General features: G+C 44.0%; 2 protein-coding genes across 2 annotated transcripts; both read left to right on the top strand.

The window, feature by feature from the left end:
* The first annotated feature begins 1,073 nt into the window (after positions 1-1,073).
* On the top strand, positions 1,074-3,778 carry LOC139042757 (melanoma-associated antigen B1-like). Its single transcript, XM_070502843.1, has 2 exons — positions 1,074-1,153; positions 2,302-3,778. Exon 2 carries the CDS (start codon positions 2,362-2,364, stop codon positions 3,388-3,390), a length of 1,029 nt encoding a protein of 342 aa, XP_070358944.1. The 5' UTR covers positions 1,074-1,153; positions 2,302-2,361; the 3' UTR covers positions 3,391-3,778.
* Positions 3,779-17,812: 14,034 nt separating this feature from the next.
* LOC123282486 (melanoma-associated antigen B3) lies at positions 17,813-18,892 on the top strand. The gene has a single exon (XM_070502955.1). The coding sequence runs from the start codon at positions 17,813-17,815 to the stop codon at positions 18,890-18,892; it is 1,080 nt and encodes a 359-aa protein (XP_070359056.1).
* The last annotated feature ends 6,362 nt before the right edge of the window (positions 18,893-25,254 follow it).

The raw sequence follows: 25,254 nt of genomic DNA, 5'->3' as shown, positions 1-25,254 counted from the left end.
CTAAGAAGGACAACCTTAGGTCAGTAGAAGGAGTCCCAGCCTTTGACAGATATGAAGGTGAGGACCCTAAATGAGGAATCATGGAAGGACCCAGCCAGAATAGTAGGTTTCCATACAGTCTGGCTCAGGCTGTCAACCCTTGGAGGTCCAAAACAGTCCTGGCTGGATGTAGCTCATCTTGACTTCCAATTGGGATTTGGAGGTCCCCAGAAGGTAAGTACCTTGATTTAATGAGAGCAGCCTCAGATCAGCAGAAAGTGGAGTCCCAAGACTGGTCAAGTGTCAAGGTGAGGACTCTAAATAAGAATGAGGGAACCACCCACCCCAGAGCAGAGTAGCACTACAAATTCCCCCAATGCTGTCAGCCCCGGGATGCTCAGGACAGATTTGCAAGGTGGAGGAACCCTCTAAATCTTCCTGGACTGTCTCATGGAGGTGAGGACCTTGGACTAGTGGGTACAGCCCCAAATCTGCAGAGAGAGAAAACTCATGCCTTAACAAGAGTTAAGGTAAGGACCCTGAGTATTATGAGGGGACCTCCACTAGTAGAGGGGATCAAACAGAGCCCCATCCTTTTCTTAGCTCTGGGAGGCCCCTGAAGAGCTATCATTGACTCCATCTGTGTGGTCTCAGGGAGGAAAGGCCCTTTGTCTGAAGGAGGCAGCCCCAGCTCTGCAGGTTTGAGTCTTGGCCTTAAGCAAAGTTAAGATGAGGACCATGAGTGCTGATGAGGGGACCACTCCCTAACGAAAGGACCTCCCAGAGCCCTGTCCCCCCTGTCAGGTTTGTGAAGCCCAGAAAGGAGTAGCCATATGAAGCACAACCAAAGATTTTCTCTAGGGACTAAGGAAGGCGAGGGTTTTGTTTGAGAGCTGGCGGACTCGGGTCAGCAGTGGGAGAAGTCCCGGGTTCTGAAGATACCGAGATGAGAACCCCGAGTGAGGACCCAGAGACATCCGACTCCTAAATGACAAGGTCCCACAGAGCACCGTCCCTGCTGTCGGCCCTCGCGGACCCCCCCAGGCAGCCGTGGCCGGATGTGTCTCAGCCTGACTTCCGTTTAGTCGCAGAGGCGAGGACGTCGCCGGTGGGCAGCGGCGGTTTTTTGGCTTTTTGGCGGAGGTTGTACTCCCAGGACTTGTCTGGAGTCAAGGTGAGGACTCCGAGTAGGAACTGAAGATACTATTCTCCTACCAAAACAACGGCGAATTCCGCCCCCACTCCAAACCCCACCTCTGCCCGTCCGGCTCTGGGAGGCCCCAGAGGAGTTGTCAGGCTGACTTTGGCCTGGAATGTCTCAGAGGGAAGGCGTTAGTCTATGGGAGTAGCCCCGATTCCACAGATGGAGGATACATAGGCCCTAACTGGGTTCCAGATGAGGGCCCTGAGTGCTAATGAGGAGACCTCTGCCCAAAAAGGGGGACCACACTGAGCAGTGCTCCTGCACTCAGCCCTAGGAGGCCCCAGGCAAGGTAGACGGATGTGAAGAGACCTGACTTCCTCTCTAGCAACTAAGGGAGTTGAAGGCTACATCCGACAACTCCCAAAGTCAGCAAAGGAGATTCCGGGCAGAACCGGCAGGCCGAAGCGCCCTCTCATTTGTTCTGGAGGTGGTCTTAGGGAGATGAGGGCCTTGGGACACAGAAGAGTCATCCCAACCCTTTGATCTCACCCCAAGAAAGCTCAGGGAAGGGCTGTCAGGTTAAGCCTCCTCCTCACTTCCTTACACCATATCTAAGGGAGGTGAGATCCTTAGTCTGAAGGTGCAGCCACCACTCAGTGAAAGGGGAGTGGTGCTAAGCCTTACAGGGAGCCAAGGCGAGGGCCCTGAATGAGGACTGAGGATTTCAATGAACTCAGGGCAGAAAGGACCCCTCTGAGCTCTCAGCACTGGGTGTCCTCTGGTAGGGAGGTGGGCTGAGGCACCCCTTCAGTTCCTTCTCCTGGGTCCTAGGGAACTTTGAGGTGTCAACTTCAGAGAAGCAGAGGGGAGGGGTCCAGGCTTTTCCCAAAGTTGATATGATAATACTGAAGATGAACTGAGAGGACTCCACAGGCCAGCACCTGCTGTCACTTGAGTAAACCCAAGGCAGGGCTGGTAGGATGCAGAGTAAGGCTCACCCTAAGGGTTCTATGGTTCCTCTATGGGATTCTTAGGGGAGAGGCTGACCAGGAGAACAGGAGCCTTGTGGGTTCCTGGAGCAGTACCCTCAAGGAAAACTGCAGAGGCAGCCTTCAATAAAGCCAAGGTGAAACCTTCCTGTTGAAAGGACTAATATTATTTCATTCTCTGTCCTCCAGCTACCCAAATCACCTGTCCACTGAGCCGCACTCCTGCCTGCTGTTCCTACAACAGCCATCATGCCTCGAGGTCAGAAGAGTAAGCTCCGTGCCCGTGAGAAACGCCGCCAGGCCCGGAGTGAGACCCAGGGTCCTGGGAGTGCTCAGGCCACTGCAGCAGAGGTCAAAGAGTCCTGCTCCTCTCCTGTTTCTGAGGGTACTCCCTCAAGCCCCCCTGCTGCTGGCACTGCTCAGGAGCCTCAGGGAGCCCCAGCCACTAGCTCTCCTGCTGCAGGTGTCTCACGCCCAAGATCTCACGTAGGTGCCAAGAGCCAAGTTGTGGAAAGTGAAAATTCCTCCCAGGCCTCAGCTTCCACTGAGAGTCCTCGCAAAGCTCTTCTAACCAGGAAGGCAGAGATGTTGGTGCAGTTCCTGCTGTATAAGTATGAAATGAAGGAGCCCATTAAGAAGGCACACATGCTGAAAGTTGTCAACAAAAGATACAGGGAGGATTTCCCTGAGATCCTCAAGAGAGCCTCTGAGCGCATAGAGCTGATCTTTGGCCTAGAATTGAAGGAAGTCAAGCCGAATAGTCAGTCCTATACTCTTGTCAGCAAGCTAGACCTCAGCAACGATGGAAGTCTGAGCAGTGGCTGGGGATTTCCTAAGAATGGGCTTCTGATGCCTCTCCTGGGTGTGATCTTCTTGAATGGCAACCGCACCTCGGAAGAGAAGATCTGGGAATTCCTGAATATGCTGGGTGTCTATGATGGAATGAATCACTTCATCTTCGGGGAGCCCAGGAAGCTCATCACCCAAGATTTGGTGCAGGAAAAGTATCTGGAGTATCGTCAGATGCCCGACAGTGATCCTCCATGCTACGAATTCCTGTGGGGTCCAAGAGCCCATGCTGAAACCAGCAAGATGGAAGTCCTAGAGTTTTTGGCCAAAGTCAATGATACGGTTCCCAGTGCCTTTCTATCCCATTATGAAGAAGCTTTGAGAGATGAGGAAGAGAGGGCCCAAGCCAGAGCTGCAGCCAGGGCTGCCACTCCTGCCACGGCCAGTGCACGTTCCAGGGCCACATCCAGCCGCTACTCTCACCCCTAGTGAGGTCTGAGGCAGATTCTTCACTTTGTTGTTAACCAGTTTTCCTGATAAGCATGAATAACTCGTTGACATCTTTTTTTCCCGTTTCTCAAGTGGTGTTCAACAGAAAGTTTATTAGATTCAGAATGTAAGTTTATGAATGACATAGATCACACATTTATAGCTGTTTGTCAGGTTCCGGGGTAACGATTTACTTAGGAGTAAAAATTTTGCTTTTTGAAATACAAATTGGCAACCCTTAAATTACTTTTGTGATCCAGAGCAAGATAACATGGCTTTCAGATAGGAATATCCTTGGAAATGTGCAAGAACTCCACACTAAAATAGTTAGGATGAGAAGATAGAAGGAAAGACAGAAAGTAGCAGTTGGTCAATTCTTCATTTGCCTTACTCCATTTGATCTTTGTTTTTGTAAATTCAAAAAATATATACATGGATTTGCTTATGTTTTTCAAGAATGTTTGCAAATAGAAATCATAATAAATCAAACCTCTTTGTTCATGGCTTTTATTTTACACAAACACTAGTTGAGCATCTGCACCTTGGAGGTCTTCGTGCTTGTACTGGGGATGTTTAGTCAAAGAAGACCTAGCCCCTGCCCATGCAATTATAGATTCTAGGAGAAGCTATCATTATGGGAGAGGGTGAGATGCTCTCTACTTCATAAAGAACAAGTAAAAAGGGTAAAGAGGGGGCATATTACTTAGTTTTCGTTGCTAAGCAGAATTTTGGTTGATTGGGAGGTTTTTTTTTTCTTTTCTTTTTTTTTTTTTTTTTTTGACTAGAACACTGTATATTCTCTGACATCCCTTAAATTAAAAAAAAAATCCTAGGTAACCTCTGAGGTCAAGATTATCATAATAATAATTGCCATTTTCTAATGTCTCAGTATGAGACAGATGCTTTCCACACATTACATATATGCCACCAGTCCTTCAAGACAGGGCTTATCAAACTCACTTCACCTGGAGAGCCTGAGGCTCATAGAGTTAGAGTTTGGTAATGCTAAAATTCATAGGACTAGTAAATGACAAGGCTGAGACTAGACTCCAGGTCTAAATTACTGTAGAGCCCACACTGTTTTACTCGAAAAATAAACCAGAAATTCTAAAAGAAATCAAATGTTTAAATGACACATGCTGTCTCTGTTTCACAGATATCTCTAAAGTGAATTAAATATTACATGTGTCCCACCCTGAGACACATTCTGCATCTCTTATTTCAATTTTCTTCTCAGTATTTCCAAATTTGTCTTAGGTGATAAAAACAATGGCCTTGTCTCCAAACTACTGGGTTGGAATACATAGCCAGAGCAAATAAGAGTACCAAAATGATTGAGAGGTGTAAACAAATAAATGAAAGAGACAATACTTGGTGACAGTATGATCATCTACATTTGCAAAGCTAGATAACCTTAAAAGATCTGGGGCTTTCAAAATGATCCTGGACAATCTCTTTCCTGTAGAGAGCAAATCTATCAGAACAGAAGTTACGTGAGAATCTTCATCTGGCTGAGGAAGAAAAGGAATAGATCAATGTAATTTTTTTTCCGTGACAGCCCACCACCTATCCTGGGTGATGCGGGGTCGGTGAGCCGAGGAGTCGAAAGAAAGATTTCTTAGACTCTCAAGATCTGGCAGTAGTACTCTTTTATTTAGAGAATAGTGTGGAATAGCATGGGGACAGGACCCATGGGCAGTCAGAGCTTCTGCTGCCCCCGCTGGCATGGGGACAGGGCCCATGGACAGGCAGAGCTGGTGCGTGGGGACAGGACCCACGGGCGGTCAGAGCTCCTGCTGCTGCCCCCGCTGGCATGGGGACAGGACCCATGGGCAGGCAGGGCTCCTGCTGCTGCCCTGAGTTGAGGGTTAGGGCTAATTTTATAAGGCATGGGTACGTGACTTATTTTTACTGGAAAAAAAGAAAAAGAAAAAGATGATGTAAAAAGTCATTAAATGATTTCAGTGCAGATGGGGTCTGGTTATTGTGCGGTCATATAACTTTAGATACGAATCTGGCCATATAGATCGGCATGCAGGTGAGGATGCCCCGGGCTTCTCTCCCTGGGGCAGTCCTAATTCATACCATAAAAAAAGTCCACTGGGTCATATAGTTTGGCATGTAGGCCAGGTCACCTTGGGCTTCTCTAGCTGGGGCAGCCTTAATCCACATCACTGGGACCCCTGCCTTGTGCCACAGCTTTCCCATCAGACATCACTCCTGGAACAAAAACCCATTTTCTGCAAGGTTTGCAGAGCAGAAACTGCTCAAGAGGTTGCAGAGATGTGGAATTTCCCAGGAAGGCTTTACTCCAAGAGACAAGAGCCAAGATGAGGTCCCCCTGTAGGAGGACTGGGGAGACCAACACCCCAGAATATAGGGAGCGGTCACAGGGACACTGGTTTTGTCTGCTCTCAAACAGAAAGGTTCTCAGACAGAGCTGTCAGGCTGAGCATACACTCACTTATTCTTCAGGCTTCTCAAGGGCATAAAAGCCTTGGTCTAAAGACAGAGTTCTCAGGTCAATAGAGAAAGGAGTATCAGTGTCTCAGAGAAATGACGGTGATAAATCTGAATGAGGATGATAGAAGGAGCTAAGCAGAACAGTAGGATCCCACAAAGTCCCATCCCAATTGTCAGCCCTGTGAGGTCCAGAACAGTCCTGGCTGCTTGTGGCTAACACTGACTTTTAACTCAGATTCCAGGAAAGTGAGGACTTTGTCTGAAGGCTATAGTCTCAGATAAGCTGAGAGTGGAGTCCCAGGCTATGACACTGTCAAGGTAAAAATCCTCTGTGAAGAATGAGGCAACCAACTACCCCTTAACAGATATGTCCTCAGACAGTCCCATTTCTGTAGTTAGCCCTGGAAAGCTGCAGGCAGAGCTTTCAGGCCAAAGTTACTCCTCATTTCCTGAGGGGGGATGGTCTCAGGGACTTAAAGTCATTGGACTAATGGGGGAGGCCCCATTTAACACAGGAAGGGTACTTACCTCCTAACAGGAGTCAACATGATGACACTGAGTGATATGATAAGATCCCTCTCAGAAAGAAGGGCGCCACATAGAACCCTGTCCCTGTTGTCAGACCTCAGACCATGTCACCTGTGCATGGTCACATGATGAGTCATTCTGACTTCCTCCCAGAGCATTTCATGGAGGAGAGGAACCTCATTAAAGGGGGCAGCCACAAGTTAGTAGAGAGAGGACTTCCAGATTGTGCCAGGAGCCAAGGTCAGCACCCTGAAGACTGAAAGGAACACCCACCTCATCGCAGTGGGTACAACACAGGTCCCTTCCACTACTGTTATCTTTGGGAGACTATGGGCTATTGTGGCCAGATGAGGTAAACATCCCTTCTTCCTAGGCGGGTGTCAGGGAATTGGGGCCCTTTTAATGCAGGGATAAGCCTCAAGTCAAGATAAGGAATATTTACAATTTGTGCCAGGAGTCAGGGTGAGGACAGTGAAGAATGTGGGACCACATATCCCATATCAGTGGTGGCCACACAGAATCTTCCCTGGGAGGCCCCAGGCAGAGATGTCAGGGAGAGGGACTCATCATCTCCCACTCAGGACTAACATGGAAGTTAGAGCTTTGATGAGCTTTGGTCTGAGGGTGGCAGTCCCACGTCAACAGAGGGAAGAATCTTAGTCCTACCCAGGAGTCAAATTTAGGACCCTGAGTTGGGACCTTGAGTGGGACCATTCATCACAGGGCCTCAACATGCCTGCCATAGCTTTTGTCCTTGTGAGATCATGATCAGATGTGGCAAGATAAAGCCACTCTATTTCCTCCTATTGGCTCACAGGGAGGTGTTGGGTCTTACTGTCAGGAGATAGGCCTCAGGTCAAGAAGGAGGGGAGCCCCAGGCCCTAACAGAAGTCACAATGGGGAGCCTGAGTGAGGACTGAGGGGTCTGCCCATCCAGGAATAGAGGAGACAAAAGAGAGTCATGCTCCACCCTTTGATTATCAGCTCTAGAAAACTCGGGGCAGGCATATCAGGCGAGGCTCTCCCTCACTTGTTTATATCAGGTCTAAGGGGGGTAAAATCTTTGGTTTGAAAGTGCAACCCCCAGTTATGAGAAGGGAGGGATATGTTACATGCCAGGGACTGCAACAGGTGCTTTACGTTTACTACACACATGCCACCAGTCCTAGTAGAGACGGCTTACCAAATTCACTTACGGTTGAAAAGCCTGAGGCTGACTCAGAATTTGAGTGCTAAATAATGTGCCAAAGTTCACGTGGCTGGTAAGTGACAGGGATAGAATTAGATCCTTGATTAGAGTTAGTCTAAAGTCCACACTCTTCCACTCCTCTAAGCCCGAGGCCAACCTGTGTCCTTTAATTCACTTTTTTTTCTCATTACTACAAAAATGTATCCAAGCAATAAGTAGAAAGATTCTTTGGCCCAACTACTGGATTGGAATACACAGCCAGAGCAATAATAATACCAAAATAAATGTGAGGTATTAATAAAGGAGAAGAAAGAAATAATGTTTGCTGACAATAAGATCATCTACATATGTGATTTCAGATAATCTTAAAAGGTCAGGGACTCAAAAAAAAATCTGACTCAGCCACTTCTTTATAAAAAGTAAAGCTATTGGGGCCGGCCTGGTGGCGCAGCAGTTAAGTGCACACGTTCTGCTTCGGTGGCCCGGGATTCACTGGTTCGGCAAGCCATGCTGTGGTAGGTGTCCCACATATAAAGTAGAGGAAAATGGGCACGGATGTGAGCTCAGGGCCAGTCTTGCTCAGCAAAAAGAGGAGGATTGGCAGCAGATGTTAGCTCAGGGCTAGTCTTCCTTTAAAAAAAAAAGGAAAGCTATTAGAACAGAAGTTACATGAGACCTTAAGTTTGGCTGGGGAAGAGAAGGAATAGACCAACATGTTTTATTTGTCTTACAGTCCACCACCTGGGTCCTTTGATTTGTGCTTTGGATTTCCCATCTCGCATCACTCCTAGGACAGAGACCCATTCTCTGCAAGGTTTGGAGTAGGAAAACTGCTCAGGAGTTTTCTGGGATGTGGCATTTCTGAAGAAGCCTTTAATCAAAGTGACAAGAGCCTATATGAGATCACTCATGTATTAATACTAGGAAAAGCAACATCCCAGAATATTGAGTGTTACAAAGAGACCAACCCCTGCCTGTTCTCAGACCTAGAAGGCTCCAGGCAGAACTGTCATGCTGAGCGTCTCCTCACTTTTTTGTCACAGTTGTCAGGGACTTGAGAGCTTTGGTTTAAGGAGGGAAATCTTGGTCAGTAGAAGGAGTTGTCAGATATAAATGTGAGGTCCCTTAAAAAGAATGAAGGAAGCACCCACTGAGAACATTGGGGTCCCCTAGAGTCCAGTTCCTGCTGTCAGCCCTTGGAGATCCTGAATTTCCTTGCAGGATGAAGTATAAAGAGGCTTTGAGAGATGAGAAAGAGAGAGCCCGAGCCAGAGTTGCACCAGGCCTGGAACTACTGCCATGGCTGGGGCATGTTCCAGGCCTGAGTCCAGCAGCACTCCCACATCTAGTGAAGTCTGAGCGAGATTCTTCATCTTGTGCTTGAGAGGTCAACATTCTAAGTAGCTGGGCATCATGGTAGCACTGAAAGGAACACATTATATGCCTTCTTTTTGTTCTTGCTTTACTTTGATAACTGGGAGATTTATCTGTTTTTGTTTCGGGGCTTTTTTTGGGTACTTTTAAGATGCTAGTCCTTGTAATAGAAGGTTTATTTGACTTCAGTATCTGTGTTTATGAATAATATATATCACATATTTATTGCTGTTTTTTTAGTATAAGCATTAAAGTACTGGTATTTTGTAAAAGAAACTGAAAATCCTTGAATCTTTCTTTGTGGTCCAAAACAAGATAACATGTCATGTGAATATGAATTTTATTGCAAATGTGAATGAACACTACTGCAAAATTTTTGGCATCAAGAAACAAAGGAAAAGTCTTGCCTGAGTGGTATCAGCAAGACAGTGGAATAGGAATCCCCAGCCGTCAATTCCCCACTGAAACACAGATTTAACAATGATTTAAGTAACAAAATATCTTTATGAGAGATCCAAACTCTAATTAAGAAGTTGCAATACCACAGGCAAGCATAAAACAGAAATCAGATGCACTTGAAATGGGTGAGAAGAGCAATTTGACTTTATTGGCATCAGCCACTCCCTCAAGGTGACAGCTCAGCACTGAGAGAGATTGTGACTCCTTTCTAGGGGGAGGGAGAGAGTGGGGTGAATGTCCCATGTACCAAAAAAACTGTTACAACTAATAAATGTATTCAGTAACATTGCAGGATACAAAATCAATACACAAAAATCAGTTGTATTCCTACACACTAAGAACAAACTATTTGAAAAAGAAATTAAGATAATAATTCCATTTAAAATAGTGTCAAAAAGAATAAAATATGTAGGAATAAATTTAATCAAGGAGGTAAAAAATCTGTACACTGAAAACAATAAGACATCAATAGAAGACACTGAAGAAGACACAAATAAAAGAAAAGATAGCCCATGTTCACGGATTGAAAGAATTAATATTGTTAAAACGTCAATACTACCCAAAGTGATCTACAGATTCAATGCAATACCTATTATAATTCCAATGGAACTTTTCACAGAAATAGAAAAAAATCCTAAAATTTATATGAAACCACAAAAAATCCCCAATAGCCAAAGTAATCTTGAGAAAGAAGAACAAAGATAGAGGCATCACACTTCTTAACTTTGAACTATGTTACAAAGCTATATTAGTCGAAACAGTGTTATACTAGCATAAAAATAGACATATAGACCAATGGAACAGAAAAGAGCCCAGAAATAAACCCCTGCATATATGGTCAAGTAATCTTTGACAAGGGTGCCAAGAATACACAATGGAGATAGCATAATCTTTTCAATAAATAGTGTTTGGAAAACAGAATATCCACATGCAAAAGAATTAAACTGGATGCTTATCTTACATCGTACTCAAAAACTCATGCAAAATGGATTAAAGACTTAAAAATGAGACCTGAAACCATAAAATTCCTAGAAGAAAACAGAGAAAGTGCTCCTTGACATTAGTCTTGGCAATGATTTTTTTAATACAACAGAAACACAGGCAAGAAAAGCAAAAACAAACAAGTGAGACTACATCAAACAAAAAGCTTCTGTATAGCAATGAAAAAAATCAACAAAATGAAAAGACAATGTTATGGAATGGGAGAAAATATTTGCAAACCATATATCTGATAAGGGTTTAATATCCAAATTATATAAGGAGCTCATACAATTCAATAGCAAACAAACAAAGAAACAAATAATTCAATTTAAAACTGAGCAAAGAAACTGAATATTTTTCCAAAGAAGACATACAAGTGGCCAATAGGTATATAAAAAGGTGCTCAACACCACTAATGATCAGGGAAATGCAAATCAAAACTGCAATAAGATATTACATACCTGTTATTATTTGGTAATAGATAGCTATTACCAAAAGACAAGAGCTACCAGGTGTTGGCAAGAGTGTTAAGAAAAGGGAACCCTTGTACACCATTGGTGGGAATGTAAATTGGTACAGTCATTATGGAAAACAGTTTGGAGGTTTCTCAAAAAATTAAAACTAGAACTAACACATGATTCATCAATGTCACTTTTGAGTACATAGCCAAAGGAAATGAAATCAGTATCTCAAAGGAAGGCCTGCACTCCTATGTTCACTGCAACATCATTCACAATAGCCAAGATATGGTAACAACTCAAATGTTCATCAGCAGATAAGTGGACAAAGAAAATGTGGTATATAGATACAATGGAATATTATTTAGCCTTAAAATGAAAGAAATCTTGTCATATGGGATAACATGGGTGAACCTAGGAGACATTATTCTAAATGAAATATGCCAGTCACAGAAGGATACATACTGCATATTCCCACCTATATGAGGTATCTGAAGTAGTCAAACACATAGAAACACAGAATAGAATTGTGGTGGCCATGGGCTGGGGGTAGTGAGAAATGAAAAGTTGCTGTTCAACTGGTATAGCTTCAGCTATGCAAGATGAATAAGTTCTAGAGATCTGCTGTAAAACATCATGCCTATATTTAACGATACTGATTATGCACTTAAAAATTTGTTAAAAGCGTAGTTCTCATGTTAAGTGTTCTTATCACGACAAGAAAAAAGTTGATTTTCTTGCTCTCTCCCCAAGTAGAGAGTAAGCTGATTAAGTGCAAGTATTTGGAAAAGATAACTCTTGTATACTGTTGGTGGGAATGTAAATTGGTTCAGTCACTATGAAAATTCCTCAAAAGATTGAAAATAGAACTACCATATGATTCAGGGATGCCACTTCTGGGTATATATACAAAGGAATTGAAATCAGGATCTTGAAGAGATATCTGCACTCCCATGTTCATTTTAGCATTATTCACAATAGATAAGACATGGAAGCAACTTAAAGGTGTCCATTCATGGTGGAGTGGATTAAAAAAGATATGGTGTATGCATACAATGGAGTATTATTCAATCTTCAAAAGAAGAAAACCTTGCTGTATTCAACAACAGAGATGAACCTAGAGGACATTATGCTAAGTGAAATAAGCCAGACACAGAAGGACAAATACATGATACCACTTATATGAAGAATCTAAAATAGTCAAACTGAGAGAAGCAGAACAGAATGATGGCTGCCAGGGGCTGGGAGGAGGGGTAATGGAGAGGTCTAGGTCAAAAGGAGCAAAGTTTCAGTTATATGAGGTGAATAAATCCCTGAAATGTACTGTATAGCATAAAGCCTACAGTTAACAATACCATATTGGTTAACAACACCACTTAAAAATTTCTGAGGGGGTAGATATTTTGTTAATTGCTCTTGTCACCCCCCCCCCAAAAAAAAGAAAGAAAGAAAGAAGGCAGGAGAAAATTTTTTGGAGGTAATGGATATGTTTATGGCATAGATTGTGACAATGGCTCGCAGGCGTATACTTATCTCAAAACTCATCAAGCTGTATACATTAAATGCACAGCTTTTTGTATTTGAATCATACCTCAATAAAGTGGCTTACAAAAAAGAGCAGATATTTTGTCCTATTTGGAGTTGTAGTCTCAGCACAGTGCCTAGCATACAGTAGACACTTTATAAATATTTAGTCAATAAAGGACAAAAAGAAAGAGTATAAATAAGGAAAAGATTGTCAATTCTTGTTTTGCCTAATTTCTTCTAGTGTTTTTTTCTTGCAAAGTAAAAGTTACATACCTGGATTTGCTTAGATTACTTAGGAATGTAAGAGAAATTAAATCCTAATGAATTAGACATCATACGCACTCTCTTGTTTATTTCTATATCACTAATTGAAAATGAGCTCTTTGGAAGGCTTCATGCTATTACTGGGGATGCTTTCCAAAAAAAACCCAAAACAACAACAACAACAAGATCTAGTTCCTGCCCACTGAATTTTAGAGTCTAGGAGCTGCTATCATATAAAAAAGATGGTGAGATACCCTCTATGACCTAGGGAACAAGTAAAAAGAAGGAGTGAAGAGGGGAGGAGGTTTGAGTTGAAAGCAGTCAAGTGTCAATACCCTGAGGCGAGGCAGTTTGGAGCCTTAGGAACCTGCAAATCCTTCAGTGAGAGGTAATTTTAAGTGAGGTTACGCGGTGGGCTAGATGAGGCTATTGGAATGATGAGCAGGTGCCAGACCCTCAGATGGAGGGCCTCATAGATAAAAGAGACTGCAGTGGAAAATTGTCCTTAACATTCACTTGGTATTGTAGGTAAACCAGAGAAAAACTCCACCCGGGGTAGGAATGGAAGATGTCCTGTGCTCTTGTCTCAGTGCAGTTGAACACAATGCACAGACTAGTTCTGTGTACATCATCATCAGAGAGTTTCTGAGAAATAAGGGTTATACTCCCTTGAGGTGGGATGCCCAGAATCCACTGGACTCGCACTCTTTATCCTGGGTTGGGGAGCCAGAGAACACTCAATTAAAAGTGAACTCAATTAGTTTATCTTGTGTGTAACTTGGCACATTCTAGGCAAGGTCTAGATTTTTGCTGGTGGTTAAATGAATGAAAATAATGGTGATTTAGATGGAAGGGCAGCCAGCTGAGTTAGGAAAGATACTGATCATTGACAAAAATTCTTAGAACTTTTGAGTTGTATCCAAGTGGAAAGACTCCCACAAAGGCACTATACATTTTATCATCTGATGAGGATATGTTACATCATTGTCCTTGCTAAGCAATATTTTGGTTGATTGCGATTTCTTTGTCTTGGAGTTTGGTGATGTGCTCAAGTTCACAGGGCCAGTAAGAGAGCTGGGACTAGACTCCTGGTCTGAATTCCTCTAGAACTCACACTGTTGGTTCCACTCCTCTCTACCTAAAGCAAACTTTGTGTTCCTCAATGCCCCAAAATGTATCTCAGGGGATAAAAGTAAGGATTTTGTGCCCAAAAGACTGGATTGGAATACGTAGCCACAGCAATTAAGAATACCACAGCAAGGGGCCGGGCCAGTGGCACAGTGGTTAAATGCACACATTCTGCTTTGGCAGCCCGGGGTTTGCCAGTTCGGATACCAGGTGCAGGCATGGCACCGCTTGGCAAGCCATGCTGTGGTAGGCGTCCCACCTATAAAGTAGAGGAAGATGGGCACAGATGTTAGCTCAGGGCCAGTCTCCCTCAGCAAAAAGAGGAGGATTGGCAGCAGATGTTAGCTCAAGGCTAATCTTCCTCAAAAAAAAAAAAAAAAAAGAATACCACAGTAAATTAAAATCATGAATAAAGAAGAGAAACAGATAATATTCAATGACAACATGATCATTTACACATGCAGTGTCAGATAACCTCAAAACCAGACAATCACAAAACCATCCTGGACAGCTCCTTTCCATTAGGAAGTAAATCAATTAAACCAGAAGTCACATAAGAGGCTAACTCTGACTATTGAAAAGAAAAATAGATTGGCATCATTTTTCTCTGACAGTCCACCCCTGTCCTGTGCCTCTAGTCTTATATTGCAGTTTCCCCATCTCACATCAAGTCTGGAACATGTACCTACAAGGTTTGCATTAGGGACACTGCTCAAGAGTTTGTAGGGATGTGGTATTTTCCAGGCATACATTAATTCAAGAGACGGGAGACAAAATGAGGACCCCAAAATATGATGAGTCATTCAAAGATCTTACCAAACTTGCTCTCAGACCTAGAATGCCCAGGCAGGGCCGTCAGACTAGGCAATCCCTCTTATACTCCTCACAGTTCTCAGCGAGGTGAAAAGTCTTGGCCTAAGGAGAGTGGCCTGGTTCAGTAGAGGGAGGATTCCAGATTGGAGAGATATTAAGTTGAGGACTCTGAATAAGGAATGTGGGGACCACCAACTCCAGAACAGTGATGTTCCATAGGGACTCTACTTTGATGTCACCCTCTCAGGACTCAAATATCCCTGGCCTAATGTGGCTCACTCTAACTTCCACCTGGGAGGTCTCGGGAAAGAAGAGACCTGGATCCAAGCAAAGTAACCTCATGTCAGGGAGAGTACAGTTCTAGGATTGGCCAAGAGCAAAGCGAGATCCCTTAGAGAAGAAAGAGGGGATCACTACACCCACAAATGAGGGGTCTTTTTAGACCCCTGCCCGTGTTCTTAACTATGAAAGCCCAAGCAGAGCTGTAAGGCTTAGAAGCCTCCTCATTTCTGCCTGGCGGGTCTCAGAGAGCTGAGGGCCTTCTCTAGCACAGGACCGGGGGCCCAGTTCTACAGAGGAAGGAGTCTTGGCCATAACTGGAGTCAAGGTGAAGACCCTCAGTGCTAATGAGAGGACCTCTCTCCAAAAGAGGGAGGCACACGTTGTCAGAAGTGATGAGCCCTGACTTCCCTCTAGGGACTGAAGAAGGTGCTGGCTTTGTTTGGAGGCTGCCGCACTCTGGCCAGAAGCAGGAGTCGCCCCGGGCTCCCACTGATACCGAGGTGAGGACCCTGAGTGAGGACGTAGGGACCACCGACTCCTCAACGACAGGGTCCCACAAAGCTCTGTGCCTGCTGTTGCCCCTCGGAGACCCCCCACCCCACGACACTCCACCCACTACGCAGCCGGGCTCCCACTGATACCGAGGTGAGGACCCTGAGTGAGGACGTAGGGACCACCGACTCCTCAACGACAGGGTCCCACAAAGCTCTGTGCCTGCTGTTGCCCCTCGGAGACCCCCCACCCCACGACACTCCACCCGCTACGCAGCCGTGGCCGGATGTGACGCACCTTGACTTCCGGTTTGGAGCAAGGACCTCACTGGTGGGTGCCGCAGTTTGTTGGTCTGAGCCTGGGTTCTGGGAACTGAGGTAAGAACCTGAATGTGGACTGAAGAGACCACTCCCTCTCCCACAACAAGGGTGGCCCCTCCAAGCCCCGCCCCTGTGATCTATGGCAGTGAAAGGTCCAGCAGAGCCATCACGCTGGGTTCTGCCTAGAAAGTCTCACGGAGGAAAGCCTTGGTCTGAGAGAGTAGCCCTGATTCTGCACATCAAGGAAACGTAGGCCCTCACTAGAGCAAAGGGGAGGGCCATGAGTGCTAATGAGGAGATCGTTCCCCAGTGAAGATAGTAACACAAAGCAGCACTCTACGCTCAATTCTGGGAGGCTCCAGGCATGAGTAGTCGTATATGATGACTTCACCCCTAGGAGCTCAAGAAGTGAGGGCTTTGTTTGGAGGCTAGTGCACTCAGTTCAATAGAAGGAGGAGTCCCAGGCTCTGATAGACAGAAAGGTGAGGACTCTGAGTGAGGACCTAGGAACCACAGACCCCAGAACAGTGGGGTCTCACAGAGCCCGGTCCCTGCTGTCAGCTCTCAGAGACCCTGAGTAGTCACAGCTGAATGTGGCTCCTCCTGACTTCCGCTTCAGAGATCCCAGGAAGCTAGGACTTTCATTGGGAGCAACGCCTCTGGCCAGCCAAAGGTGCATTCCCGGGCCTGGTATCAAGACGGGTTGGAAGACCTCGAGTAGGGACTAAGGGGACCACTCCAACCTATAACAAAGGGAGCTCCACTAAGTCTCACTGCTGATATCTGCCCTGGGAGGCCCCAGTAGAGCTGTTAGACTGGGTTCTGCCTGGATAGTCTCAGGAAGGGGAGGGCATTGGTCTAAAGCAGTAGCCTGGGTCCAACAGATGCAAGATACCTAGGCCCTAAATGCAGTGAAGTTGAGGGCCCTGAGTGCTAATGAGACCCAAGTAGGGGTGGCAACACAAACCAGCCCCCTGGACTTATTTCTAGGAGGCTCCAGGCAGGAGTAGTCATACAGAGAGGACCCTGACTTTCCCGTCTAGGGACTCAGGGAACTGGGGGCTTTGCTCAGAGGCCAGGCTACCTGGGTTACTGAGGAGAGGAGTCCTCAATCCTACCCAGAGTTAAGGTCAGAGACCTGAGTGAGGACTAAGGGGAACAAGAACTCTGAAAAAGTAGGGTCTCAGAAATTCTGCCCCTCTCTCAGCCCTGCGGAAACAGGAATATCTGTCAAGCTGGGGCACCCCCTCACTTCTGTCTGGAGAGTTCCAGAGAGGTGAGGATGTTGGATAATCGAGCAGCCTCAAATCTGCAGAGGGAGGAGACTTAGGAATTCATAGGAATCAGGGTGAGGACTCCGAGTTAAGACTGATGGCACCACTCACCCTAAAAAGAAGGAGACTGCAGAAAGCACCCCCCCCACCTTGCTTGCAGCACTGAGGAAACCAGACATAGAAGTGATGCGTATGTTTCTTTTTGATGGCATCAGGTTGGTGAGAGCCTTTGTCTGAGGGGAAGGACATCAGATCAGCAGAGGCAAGTGTCCCAGGCTCTATGTAGAGCCAAAGCAAGAACTCTGAATGAGGACTGAGGACCCCAAAGAGCCCAAGACAGAGAATCCCATAGCGCTGTCAGCAGTGGATGCCCCCTGGCAGGGGTGGTGGGCTGAGGTACCCTTTCACTTCTTTTTAAGGCATCCCAAGAAGACGAGGACCTGGGTTTGAGATGTAAATTTACAGCAGCACAGAAGAAGGGGCCCAGGCCCTGCAAAAGTTGATATGATGGTCCTGAACGTGAACTGAGAGGACCCCCACACTCCAGAGTAGAGGGGGCTCCACAAGGATTAGACCTGCCCACCACTGCTCTCAGCCCCAGTAAGCACCAGGCAGAGCTGGTAGGCTACAGCCTGAGGCTCCGTTTAATTATTTCCACAGTTTTCTCAGGGGACAGGTGGATCAGAACAGGAGCCTTGTGGGTTCCTAGAGCAGTGCCCTCTGGGAAACCGGAAGAGGCGGCCTTTTTAAAATCAAGCTGTTATCTTCCTGCTGAAGGTGCTCACACTCTCTTATCCTCTCTCCTCTCATGCCCAGATCACCTGTTGTCCTACTCGCACTCCTGCTTGCTGACCCTGATCCACAGTCATCATGCCTCGGGGTCAGAAGCGTAAGCTCCAAACCCATGAGAAACGCCGCCAATCCCAAGGTGGGACCCAGGCACCGAAGGGTGCTCAGGTCACTGCAACCAAGCAGGAAGCATTCCCCTCCTCGTCCCCTCCTCCTTTTGGTGTTATTACTCCTCAGGGAAAGCCTGGTGCTAGGTCACATAGCCCTCTCAAGAAGCCTCAGAGAGCCCTATCCACCACCACTATGTCTGCAGGTGTTTCTCACACAAGATCATATGAAGGAGCCAACCGCAAAACTGCGAAAAAATGCAGTTCCTACCAGGCCCCACTCTCCACTGTGCAGTCTCAAAGAGACCCTCTAACCAAGGTGACCGGTATGTTGGTGCAGTTCCTGCTGCACATGCTCAAGATGAAAAAGCCCATTGTGAAAGCAGATATGCTGAAGGTTGTCGATAAAAAGTACAAAAGTCGCTTCCTTGAGATCCTCAAAAGAGCTTCTTTCAGTATGGAGGTGGTATTTGGTGTTGACTTAAAGGAAGTCGATTCTGCCAAGCATTCCTACATCCTTGTCAACAAGATGGACCTGCCCAACAATGGGACAGTGAGCTGTGGCAGAGGATTTCCCAAGCCCGGTCTCCTAATGAATCTCCTGGGTGTGATCTTCCTGAAGGGTAACTGCGCCACTGAGGAGGAGATCTGGAAATTCCTGAATAAGATGAGAGTATATGCTGGGAAGAAGCACTTCATATTTGGGGAGCCCAGGAAGCTCATCACCCAAGATTTGGTGAAGCTTAAGTACTTGGAATACCAGCAGGTGCCCAACAGTGATCCTCCACGCTATGAATTCCTGTGGGGCCCAAGGGCCCATGCCGAAACCAGCAAGATGAGAGTCCTGGAGTTTTTGGCCAAGATTAACCATACAGTCCCCAGTGCCTTTGAGTCTTGTTATAAAGAAGCTTTGAGAGATGAGGAAGAGAGAGCCCAAGCCACAGGCGCACTGAGGGCTGACACCAATGCCACCTCCAGTGAATGTTGTGGGCCATGTCTAGCAGCTCCTCCCACATCTAGTGAAGTTGAGGCAGATTCTTCACTTTGTGGTTGAAGAGAGCAGTCAGTGTTTCAAGTAGTGGAGGGCTGGGTCTGACTGAGGGAACACAGTGTCTGACACCTGTGTGTTCCTGTTCTGTATGGGTAATTTGGAGGTTTATCTGTATTTTTTGCCATTTTTCAAATGTTGTTACTTCTCAGTGAAATTTTATCCAGCATTATAATCTAAGTTTATGAATTATATTGGTCACGCTTATTGTTATTTGTCAAGCTTAAGAGTAGGAGTTTTGCTGTTTTGAAAAACAGTTGGGAGAGCTTTCATCTAATTTAGGAATCTGGTGCAAGTTAACATGGCATTGGGATACGCATTTCCTCGAAAATGTGAAAAAATTAAGCAGTAAAAATATGGAAACAAGGCAGAGAGAAAGAGCAAGATGGTCAGTATTTGCCTTCCTAATCCCTTTTACTCTGTTTTTATGAAATTATAAATAACAGTATATGCTTGGCTAATTTAAGAATATGGAATTAAATAAAAATAAATTGAACCATGCTCACGGGTTCATTTATTCCGCAGACATTAATTGAGCATCTACTCTTAGAAGGCTCCATGCTAGCACTGAGAGAGCTGAGAAAAAGAAGACCTAGCCACTGACCATAAAATTATAGAGTAGAGAAACAGCTATCATAGAAGGAAAATGGCGATATACACTCTAAGACCAAAAGGAGGAATGGAAAGACAGGATAAGAGAGGAGAGAGGTAGTTGTAGATGAGAGCAGTCAAGTGTAAATTCCCTGAAGCAAGGCAGTGTTGGGCCTTGGGAAAATGTAAGTCCCTCAGTGGGAGGTATTCTAAGTTAGCCGTGTGGTGGGCTAGATGAGGCTGTGATCAGTTTGAGCAGGGGCTAGACCCTCAGCTGGTGGGCCCCTTAGTTGAAAGACCAAGCCTGGAATGGGAAACTGCCCTTAACAGTTACTTTGGGGTCATGGATAAGCCAGAGAGAAATCACCTGGGGCAGGGATGGAGCTGGCCCTGTGCTCTTGTCGCAGTGCAGGTGAACACAGTGTGCAAATTAGATGTTTTGTTCACATCGTCTCCAGGGAGTTTCTGAGACATAAGGGGGCTACAGGTATCCCCTGCTATCTGAAAGTAGAGCATTCCTATGAATCCTTTCATAAGCCGAAGTGACATGAAGTGACATAAAGTGAAGAAGCAATTACCATTAATCAATATGGGGAAAAAATAACCTACCAAATCATACCGAATAACACATCAAACCTAAGATAACACTAACGAATAGTAAAAGCAGGAACGATAAGATAAATACAAAGCCTGTATAAAGTAGAAATAATGTATGTACAGTGATGTTTCACTTACCAGAATCGGGAAGACAGCGAGCACACTGGAAGGCTGAGAGGTATTGGTGGGAATGGTGGGGTGTTAGGCTGAGTCATTGGAGGTTGGGGTGGTGGGAAATGCAGGAGCCTGGGCTGTACGAGAGAAAGGAAGATGGGTCACCTATTAACACTCATCGTCGTCCGAATCCATCAGGGCAGGCAGATCACTAACGTCTACACCTTCTTCTATGTCCGCCTGCCTTGAAGATGAAGCTCGAGGTTCATCTTATGCTGTGGCTGATGTGGAAAGCTTGAAATATGACAGTATGCTTGACTGCTTAGCCTTTGTAATGGCTCACTGCAAAACAAATGCTGAATGCTATTTTCACGTTTTGCATTTTTTTCGTAAAAGCAAAAACCCTCTTTGGCTTTCTCTTGGTTAGCAAAAACAGGTACTAATGTAGGTCCTTCATAAAAGCAAAGTGGTATAAAGTGAACTTTTGGATTGTGTGGGAAACCTGGACTTCCTTGAGGTGAGAAGCCCAGAATCCACGGGACTGGCACTCTTTGCCCTGGGTTGGGGGAGCCAGAGTCCACTCCATCAAAAAGTCATGCAAATTTTGTTATCTTGTATGTAATTTGGCAAATTCTGGCAAGGTCTAGATTTCTGGTGGTGGTTAAACGGATGAAAGTAGAAGTGGTTTAGAAAGAAGAACAGCTGAGACGGAGGTAAGTCTTTGGTCCTTGAAGCATATTTGATGATCTTCGTGTTTCATGCACTGAGGAAGTCTACTGCACGGTGACATTGAACAACATACTCCAGTGGGGAAATATTACTTAGTTTTCCTTGCTGAGCAGCATTTTGCCTGATACAGTTTTCTTTGTCCTAGAGCACTGCATATTTTCTGACATCTCCTGGATGAAAAATTAAATCTTAGTGTAGTGGATTGAGACTCCAGGGGACAAATTAATCATAGTAAGAAGTGGCCTTCTTTAAAGTCTTGGTACAGGCCAGGCAATGTGCCAAGCACTTTACGTGCATTATATACATTCCACTAGTCCCCAAGACACAGCTTATCAAACCCGTTTCACAGGTGAAAAGACTGAGGCTCACAGAGTTTGGTAATGTGCTCAATTTCACATGGCTACTAAGTAACAGGTTGAAGCTAGACCCCTGGCCTGAATTAGGCTAAAGCCCTCACTTTTCCACTCCTCCTAGCCTGAGGCCAACCTCGTATTCCTTAATTCATCTTTGTTCTCACTACTCCACAATGGATCTCAAGTGATAAAAAGAAGGACTCCGTGCCCAAAACACTCGTTTGGAATGCATAAGCAGAGCAATAAGCATATCAGAAAAATTGAGAAGTGTGAATAAAGGAGAGAAAGAGATGATACTCGATGACACTATGATCATCAACATATCTAAAGTCAGATAACCTCAAAAGATCAGAGGCTCACAAAATCACTCTGGGCAGCCCCTTCCACATAGAAAGCGAAATCTATTCAAACAGAAGTTACCTAAGAGGCTGTCTGTCTAGTGAAAAGAAGGAATAGGTCAACATATTCTTTTCTTTGACAGTATACCTGTCCTGGGGTCTCTGCTTTGTGTTACAGCTTCTGTATCTCATATCTGAAGGGACCCAGCCTCTGAAGGGTTTGCAATAGGGAAACTGGTAAGAGTAAGGTTATTATGCAGATTTAAATCCTTGCCTTGCCCATTGATAAGAGTTTCTAGAGATAAGGTCATCCCCCCTTCTCCCTGGTACAGAGTTTCCCTTCCAAATGTAAATGTCTCTTAGGAAGGGTAAGTGAATTGTACTTTTCAGAATTTTTCTCATGTCTGCAGTTTTTAAAAGTAACCAGCCCAAAATAATCCTCATGCCAAAGAGACACATTTTGGGGTGGCCAATTCTGATCCCCCACAGTCCCGCCTTTGAAATTTTGAGAAGTTTCACAGTCCAGAAGCTGAGTGGTAGACCGTTCCATTTCATTGAACACATTTCTTAGTCCTGATAGTAAATCAATCCAGTTAAATTCATCTTAGAAGGCAGTGATAAAGTGGCCTCCCAAAATTAGGCCTATATTGTGGAAGCAAGCAATCAGGTATTTAGTAAGAAGTATTTCTAGGGAAACAAAAAGAAAAACAAGGTTAATGGTTGGAGCAAATTATAAACCAGTTTCTGAGCCCAGGAGAGAGTCAGTCAAGATGATTTTTAGTTGTCAGGGTCAAAGCATCCTTTGCAGCTTGAGATGTCTCTGATGATGTCCTCAGGTATTCAGGTGTCCTTTTGAGTGGCTTACACAGCAACAGGCATGTTATCGTGGTGATCCTGACAAAGTCCATATCAAGTTATCCAGCTTCAGTTTGCAGGGCTTCAGGAACAAGGATGGCTTCAGTTCTCAACGATTTCGAATAAAAATGATGGAAAAAATTGAAAATCTTAGTTTGGAGATCTGTATCCAGATATTTCAAGAGACTAGAAGAAGTCAGGATCCAGTCCCATTTACAGGCAGAAAGCAAAAGCCTCAAAGACAGTCAGCAGAAGGAGGATCTAATAGCCACAAATGTGTATTATGGTTTTTACTGAAACATAATTTTTCTCTCCAAAATCACCCTCATTTTTACCAAAGATAGCTAAATTAAGATGACTGGTTTGCAAAATAAGTCTAGTTTCAAAACATTTGGCCCAATTATTTACATAAGTACAGCAAGAATAGCAATTGATCATAAAGGCTCTTTTAAATCTGCTTTGCTGGAACTTTTTATGAGGAATCTCAGAGTGAACTTTAAAGGCCTCTCGAGGCCAGGAAAGCCATGCCAAGGACTTTGTCATCAGGTTTTGCCTGCAATACCTTAGATTTGAGTGGATTCCTCTCTTGTCTTGGGGTCCCCAAAATGTTTTGAGGTTCCAGCCACCTGCCAGATAAGTGATCTTCCTTACTTACCAGGTAAGATTGCTAGGAAACAAGGCAGCAGGCCAATGTTTCCAAGTGGCTTTATTCCAGAAAGTAACCTTTATTCCTCAACAGCTGTCTTGTCATATCTGAGCCTGTATGTTTCTCTCAAATATGACATTCCAGGGGCCGGCCCCGTGGCCAAGTACTTAAGTGCATGCGCTCCACTTCAGTGGCCCAGGGTTTTACTGGTTCGTATCCTGGGCATGGACATGGCACTGCTCATCAGGCCGTGCTGAGGTGGCATCCCACGTAGCACAACCAGAAGGACCACCACTACAATGTACAACTATGTACTGGGGGCATCGGGGAGAAGAAGAAAGAAAAAAAGTTGGGCAACAGATGTTAGCTCAGGTGCCAATCTTAAAAAAAGAAAAAAAATATGACATTCCAGTCAAAGCCTTGGTAATATAACCAATGTTTCCAGTTGTGTCCTGTTATAAGGTGAACAGACAGATCCTTATTGAACTTATGCAAATGACTATATTGCCATGAAAACAATACTCACTCACTAAGAGTTTCCAAATCCTGGAGGGATCAGGTAGGGAGAAAAATAAATAAATGTTTCAATTTGGATTACAAAAGTATAATTTACTGAATTGATATGTCATGGGTAATTTGAAAGAAAAGAGAAAAAGATCTCCATAAATCTGAAAAAGCAAAGCATCTAAAAAGAAAGCAATATTTCAAACAAAAGTCATAACAATTTACAACCATCTTCATTAGTTCATTTGGTCCTGTGTAATTGATTCTTGATCTTAATCTTCTGTTAGCAGTTTTATGAGGTCATTAGTTTCTCTGTTAGAGTTCTGTAATTTCTTACCCAGTTTAGTTTTATAATCAGAAATTTATCAGAAGCCTGCATCCTAGAGCAAGTATTAGGGTCCTTTCCACGAAGCTCTCTGAAGATGAGACATATTTGTGAAAGCATCAGATTGAAATAATAACAGTCTGTAAATGACAAAAGACTTAAAAATGGCAATTGACAAAGGAACTTGGCTAATTCTGTGACATACAACACTTTAAGATAATAACTACAATTATGGCTGACAACCAGGACAGATCAGCATTTTAGGTATGTTATAGAATTTTTTAAATGTATCAATAACATTTTTTACCCACATAATGTCATGGGTACCTATGAAACAATGCTCAATTATAACCATAGTAGCAATTAAAGATGTTTAGGTGAATGCAGAAGATTAAATGATTGTAAGAAAAACCTTAGCACTTGTTATTAAACACTTGATAGAAACAATACAGGATATACATTTGGACAAAATATAAAAGTCCTACCCTTCTGCTACACTACTCAAAGGGAAAACGTTTTAGAATCTCCTTATCAAGATCAGACTAAAAGTTTAAGAGAATTATCCTTTAAGAGAAAGAGAAAAACAAATTCTAATTTTGCACCTGTTTACTTTTGATATTAAAAACACTTAGTTAAATTCATTTTAATTTTAGCCAACTTGACCATGCACAAAACTCTTTTCAGAATTTCTCTTTCACAAACCTTCTATAACTTTCTTTTTACATTCAGAATTTGTCTCACACTTTCTTTCTTCCCTTCTAGTACTTGAGGACAAATTTATCTTTCTTGACACAACAAACAAAAATATTTCCATTCTTTATACCATCTTTCCTGAAAACATACATCTTACTTTCCTCGAATACAAATATGTTTTCCTTATTAATTTCTAGTAGCTTTAATCACATCCTAGAATTTTTAACCCTTAGAAACCTTAATTTTATGTAAAAACTAAGAAGTAAGCAATTATAAACTGTCTTTTACATTAGCATTTTGTGGCTTGGCAAGTTTATAAATACCTTCTACAATTTTAGAAACTTGTTACTTTATAGTACAATCTTTTAAGAAAACACAAGACATGTTTACCAACAGACCCAAACCCGTTTTAATTTCTTTGTGATAAAAAGCCAAAAGTAGTAAGGTAAAGCTACATTTAATGATTAGTGTCTAATATTTTGTTTTATTTGGAAATGATCTAGATACTCAATGAATTTTCATCATTTAAATTTAACCTAGCAAAACATGAAAGTTTTAAGTTACCAAAGAGATTTTGGAAGTTCTGAAATACATGTCATTAAATATAATTATTGTTAATTATT

The sequence above is a fragment of the Equus asinus genome, chromosome X (genome assembly GCF_041296235.1).
Source record: "Equus asinus isolate D_3611 breed Donkey chromosome X, EquAss-T2T_v2, whole genome shotgun sequence".
NCBI classification, from domain to species: domain Eukaryota; kingdom Metazoa; phylum Chordata; class Mammalia; order Perissodactyla; family Equidae; genus Equus; species Equus asinus.
Note: the sequence above shows the minus strand (reverse complement) of the source record. Positions and strands in the feature narration are given on the sequence as shown.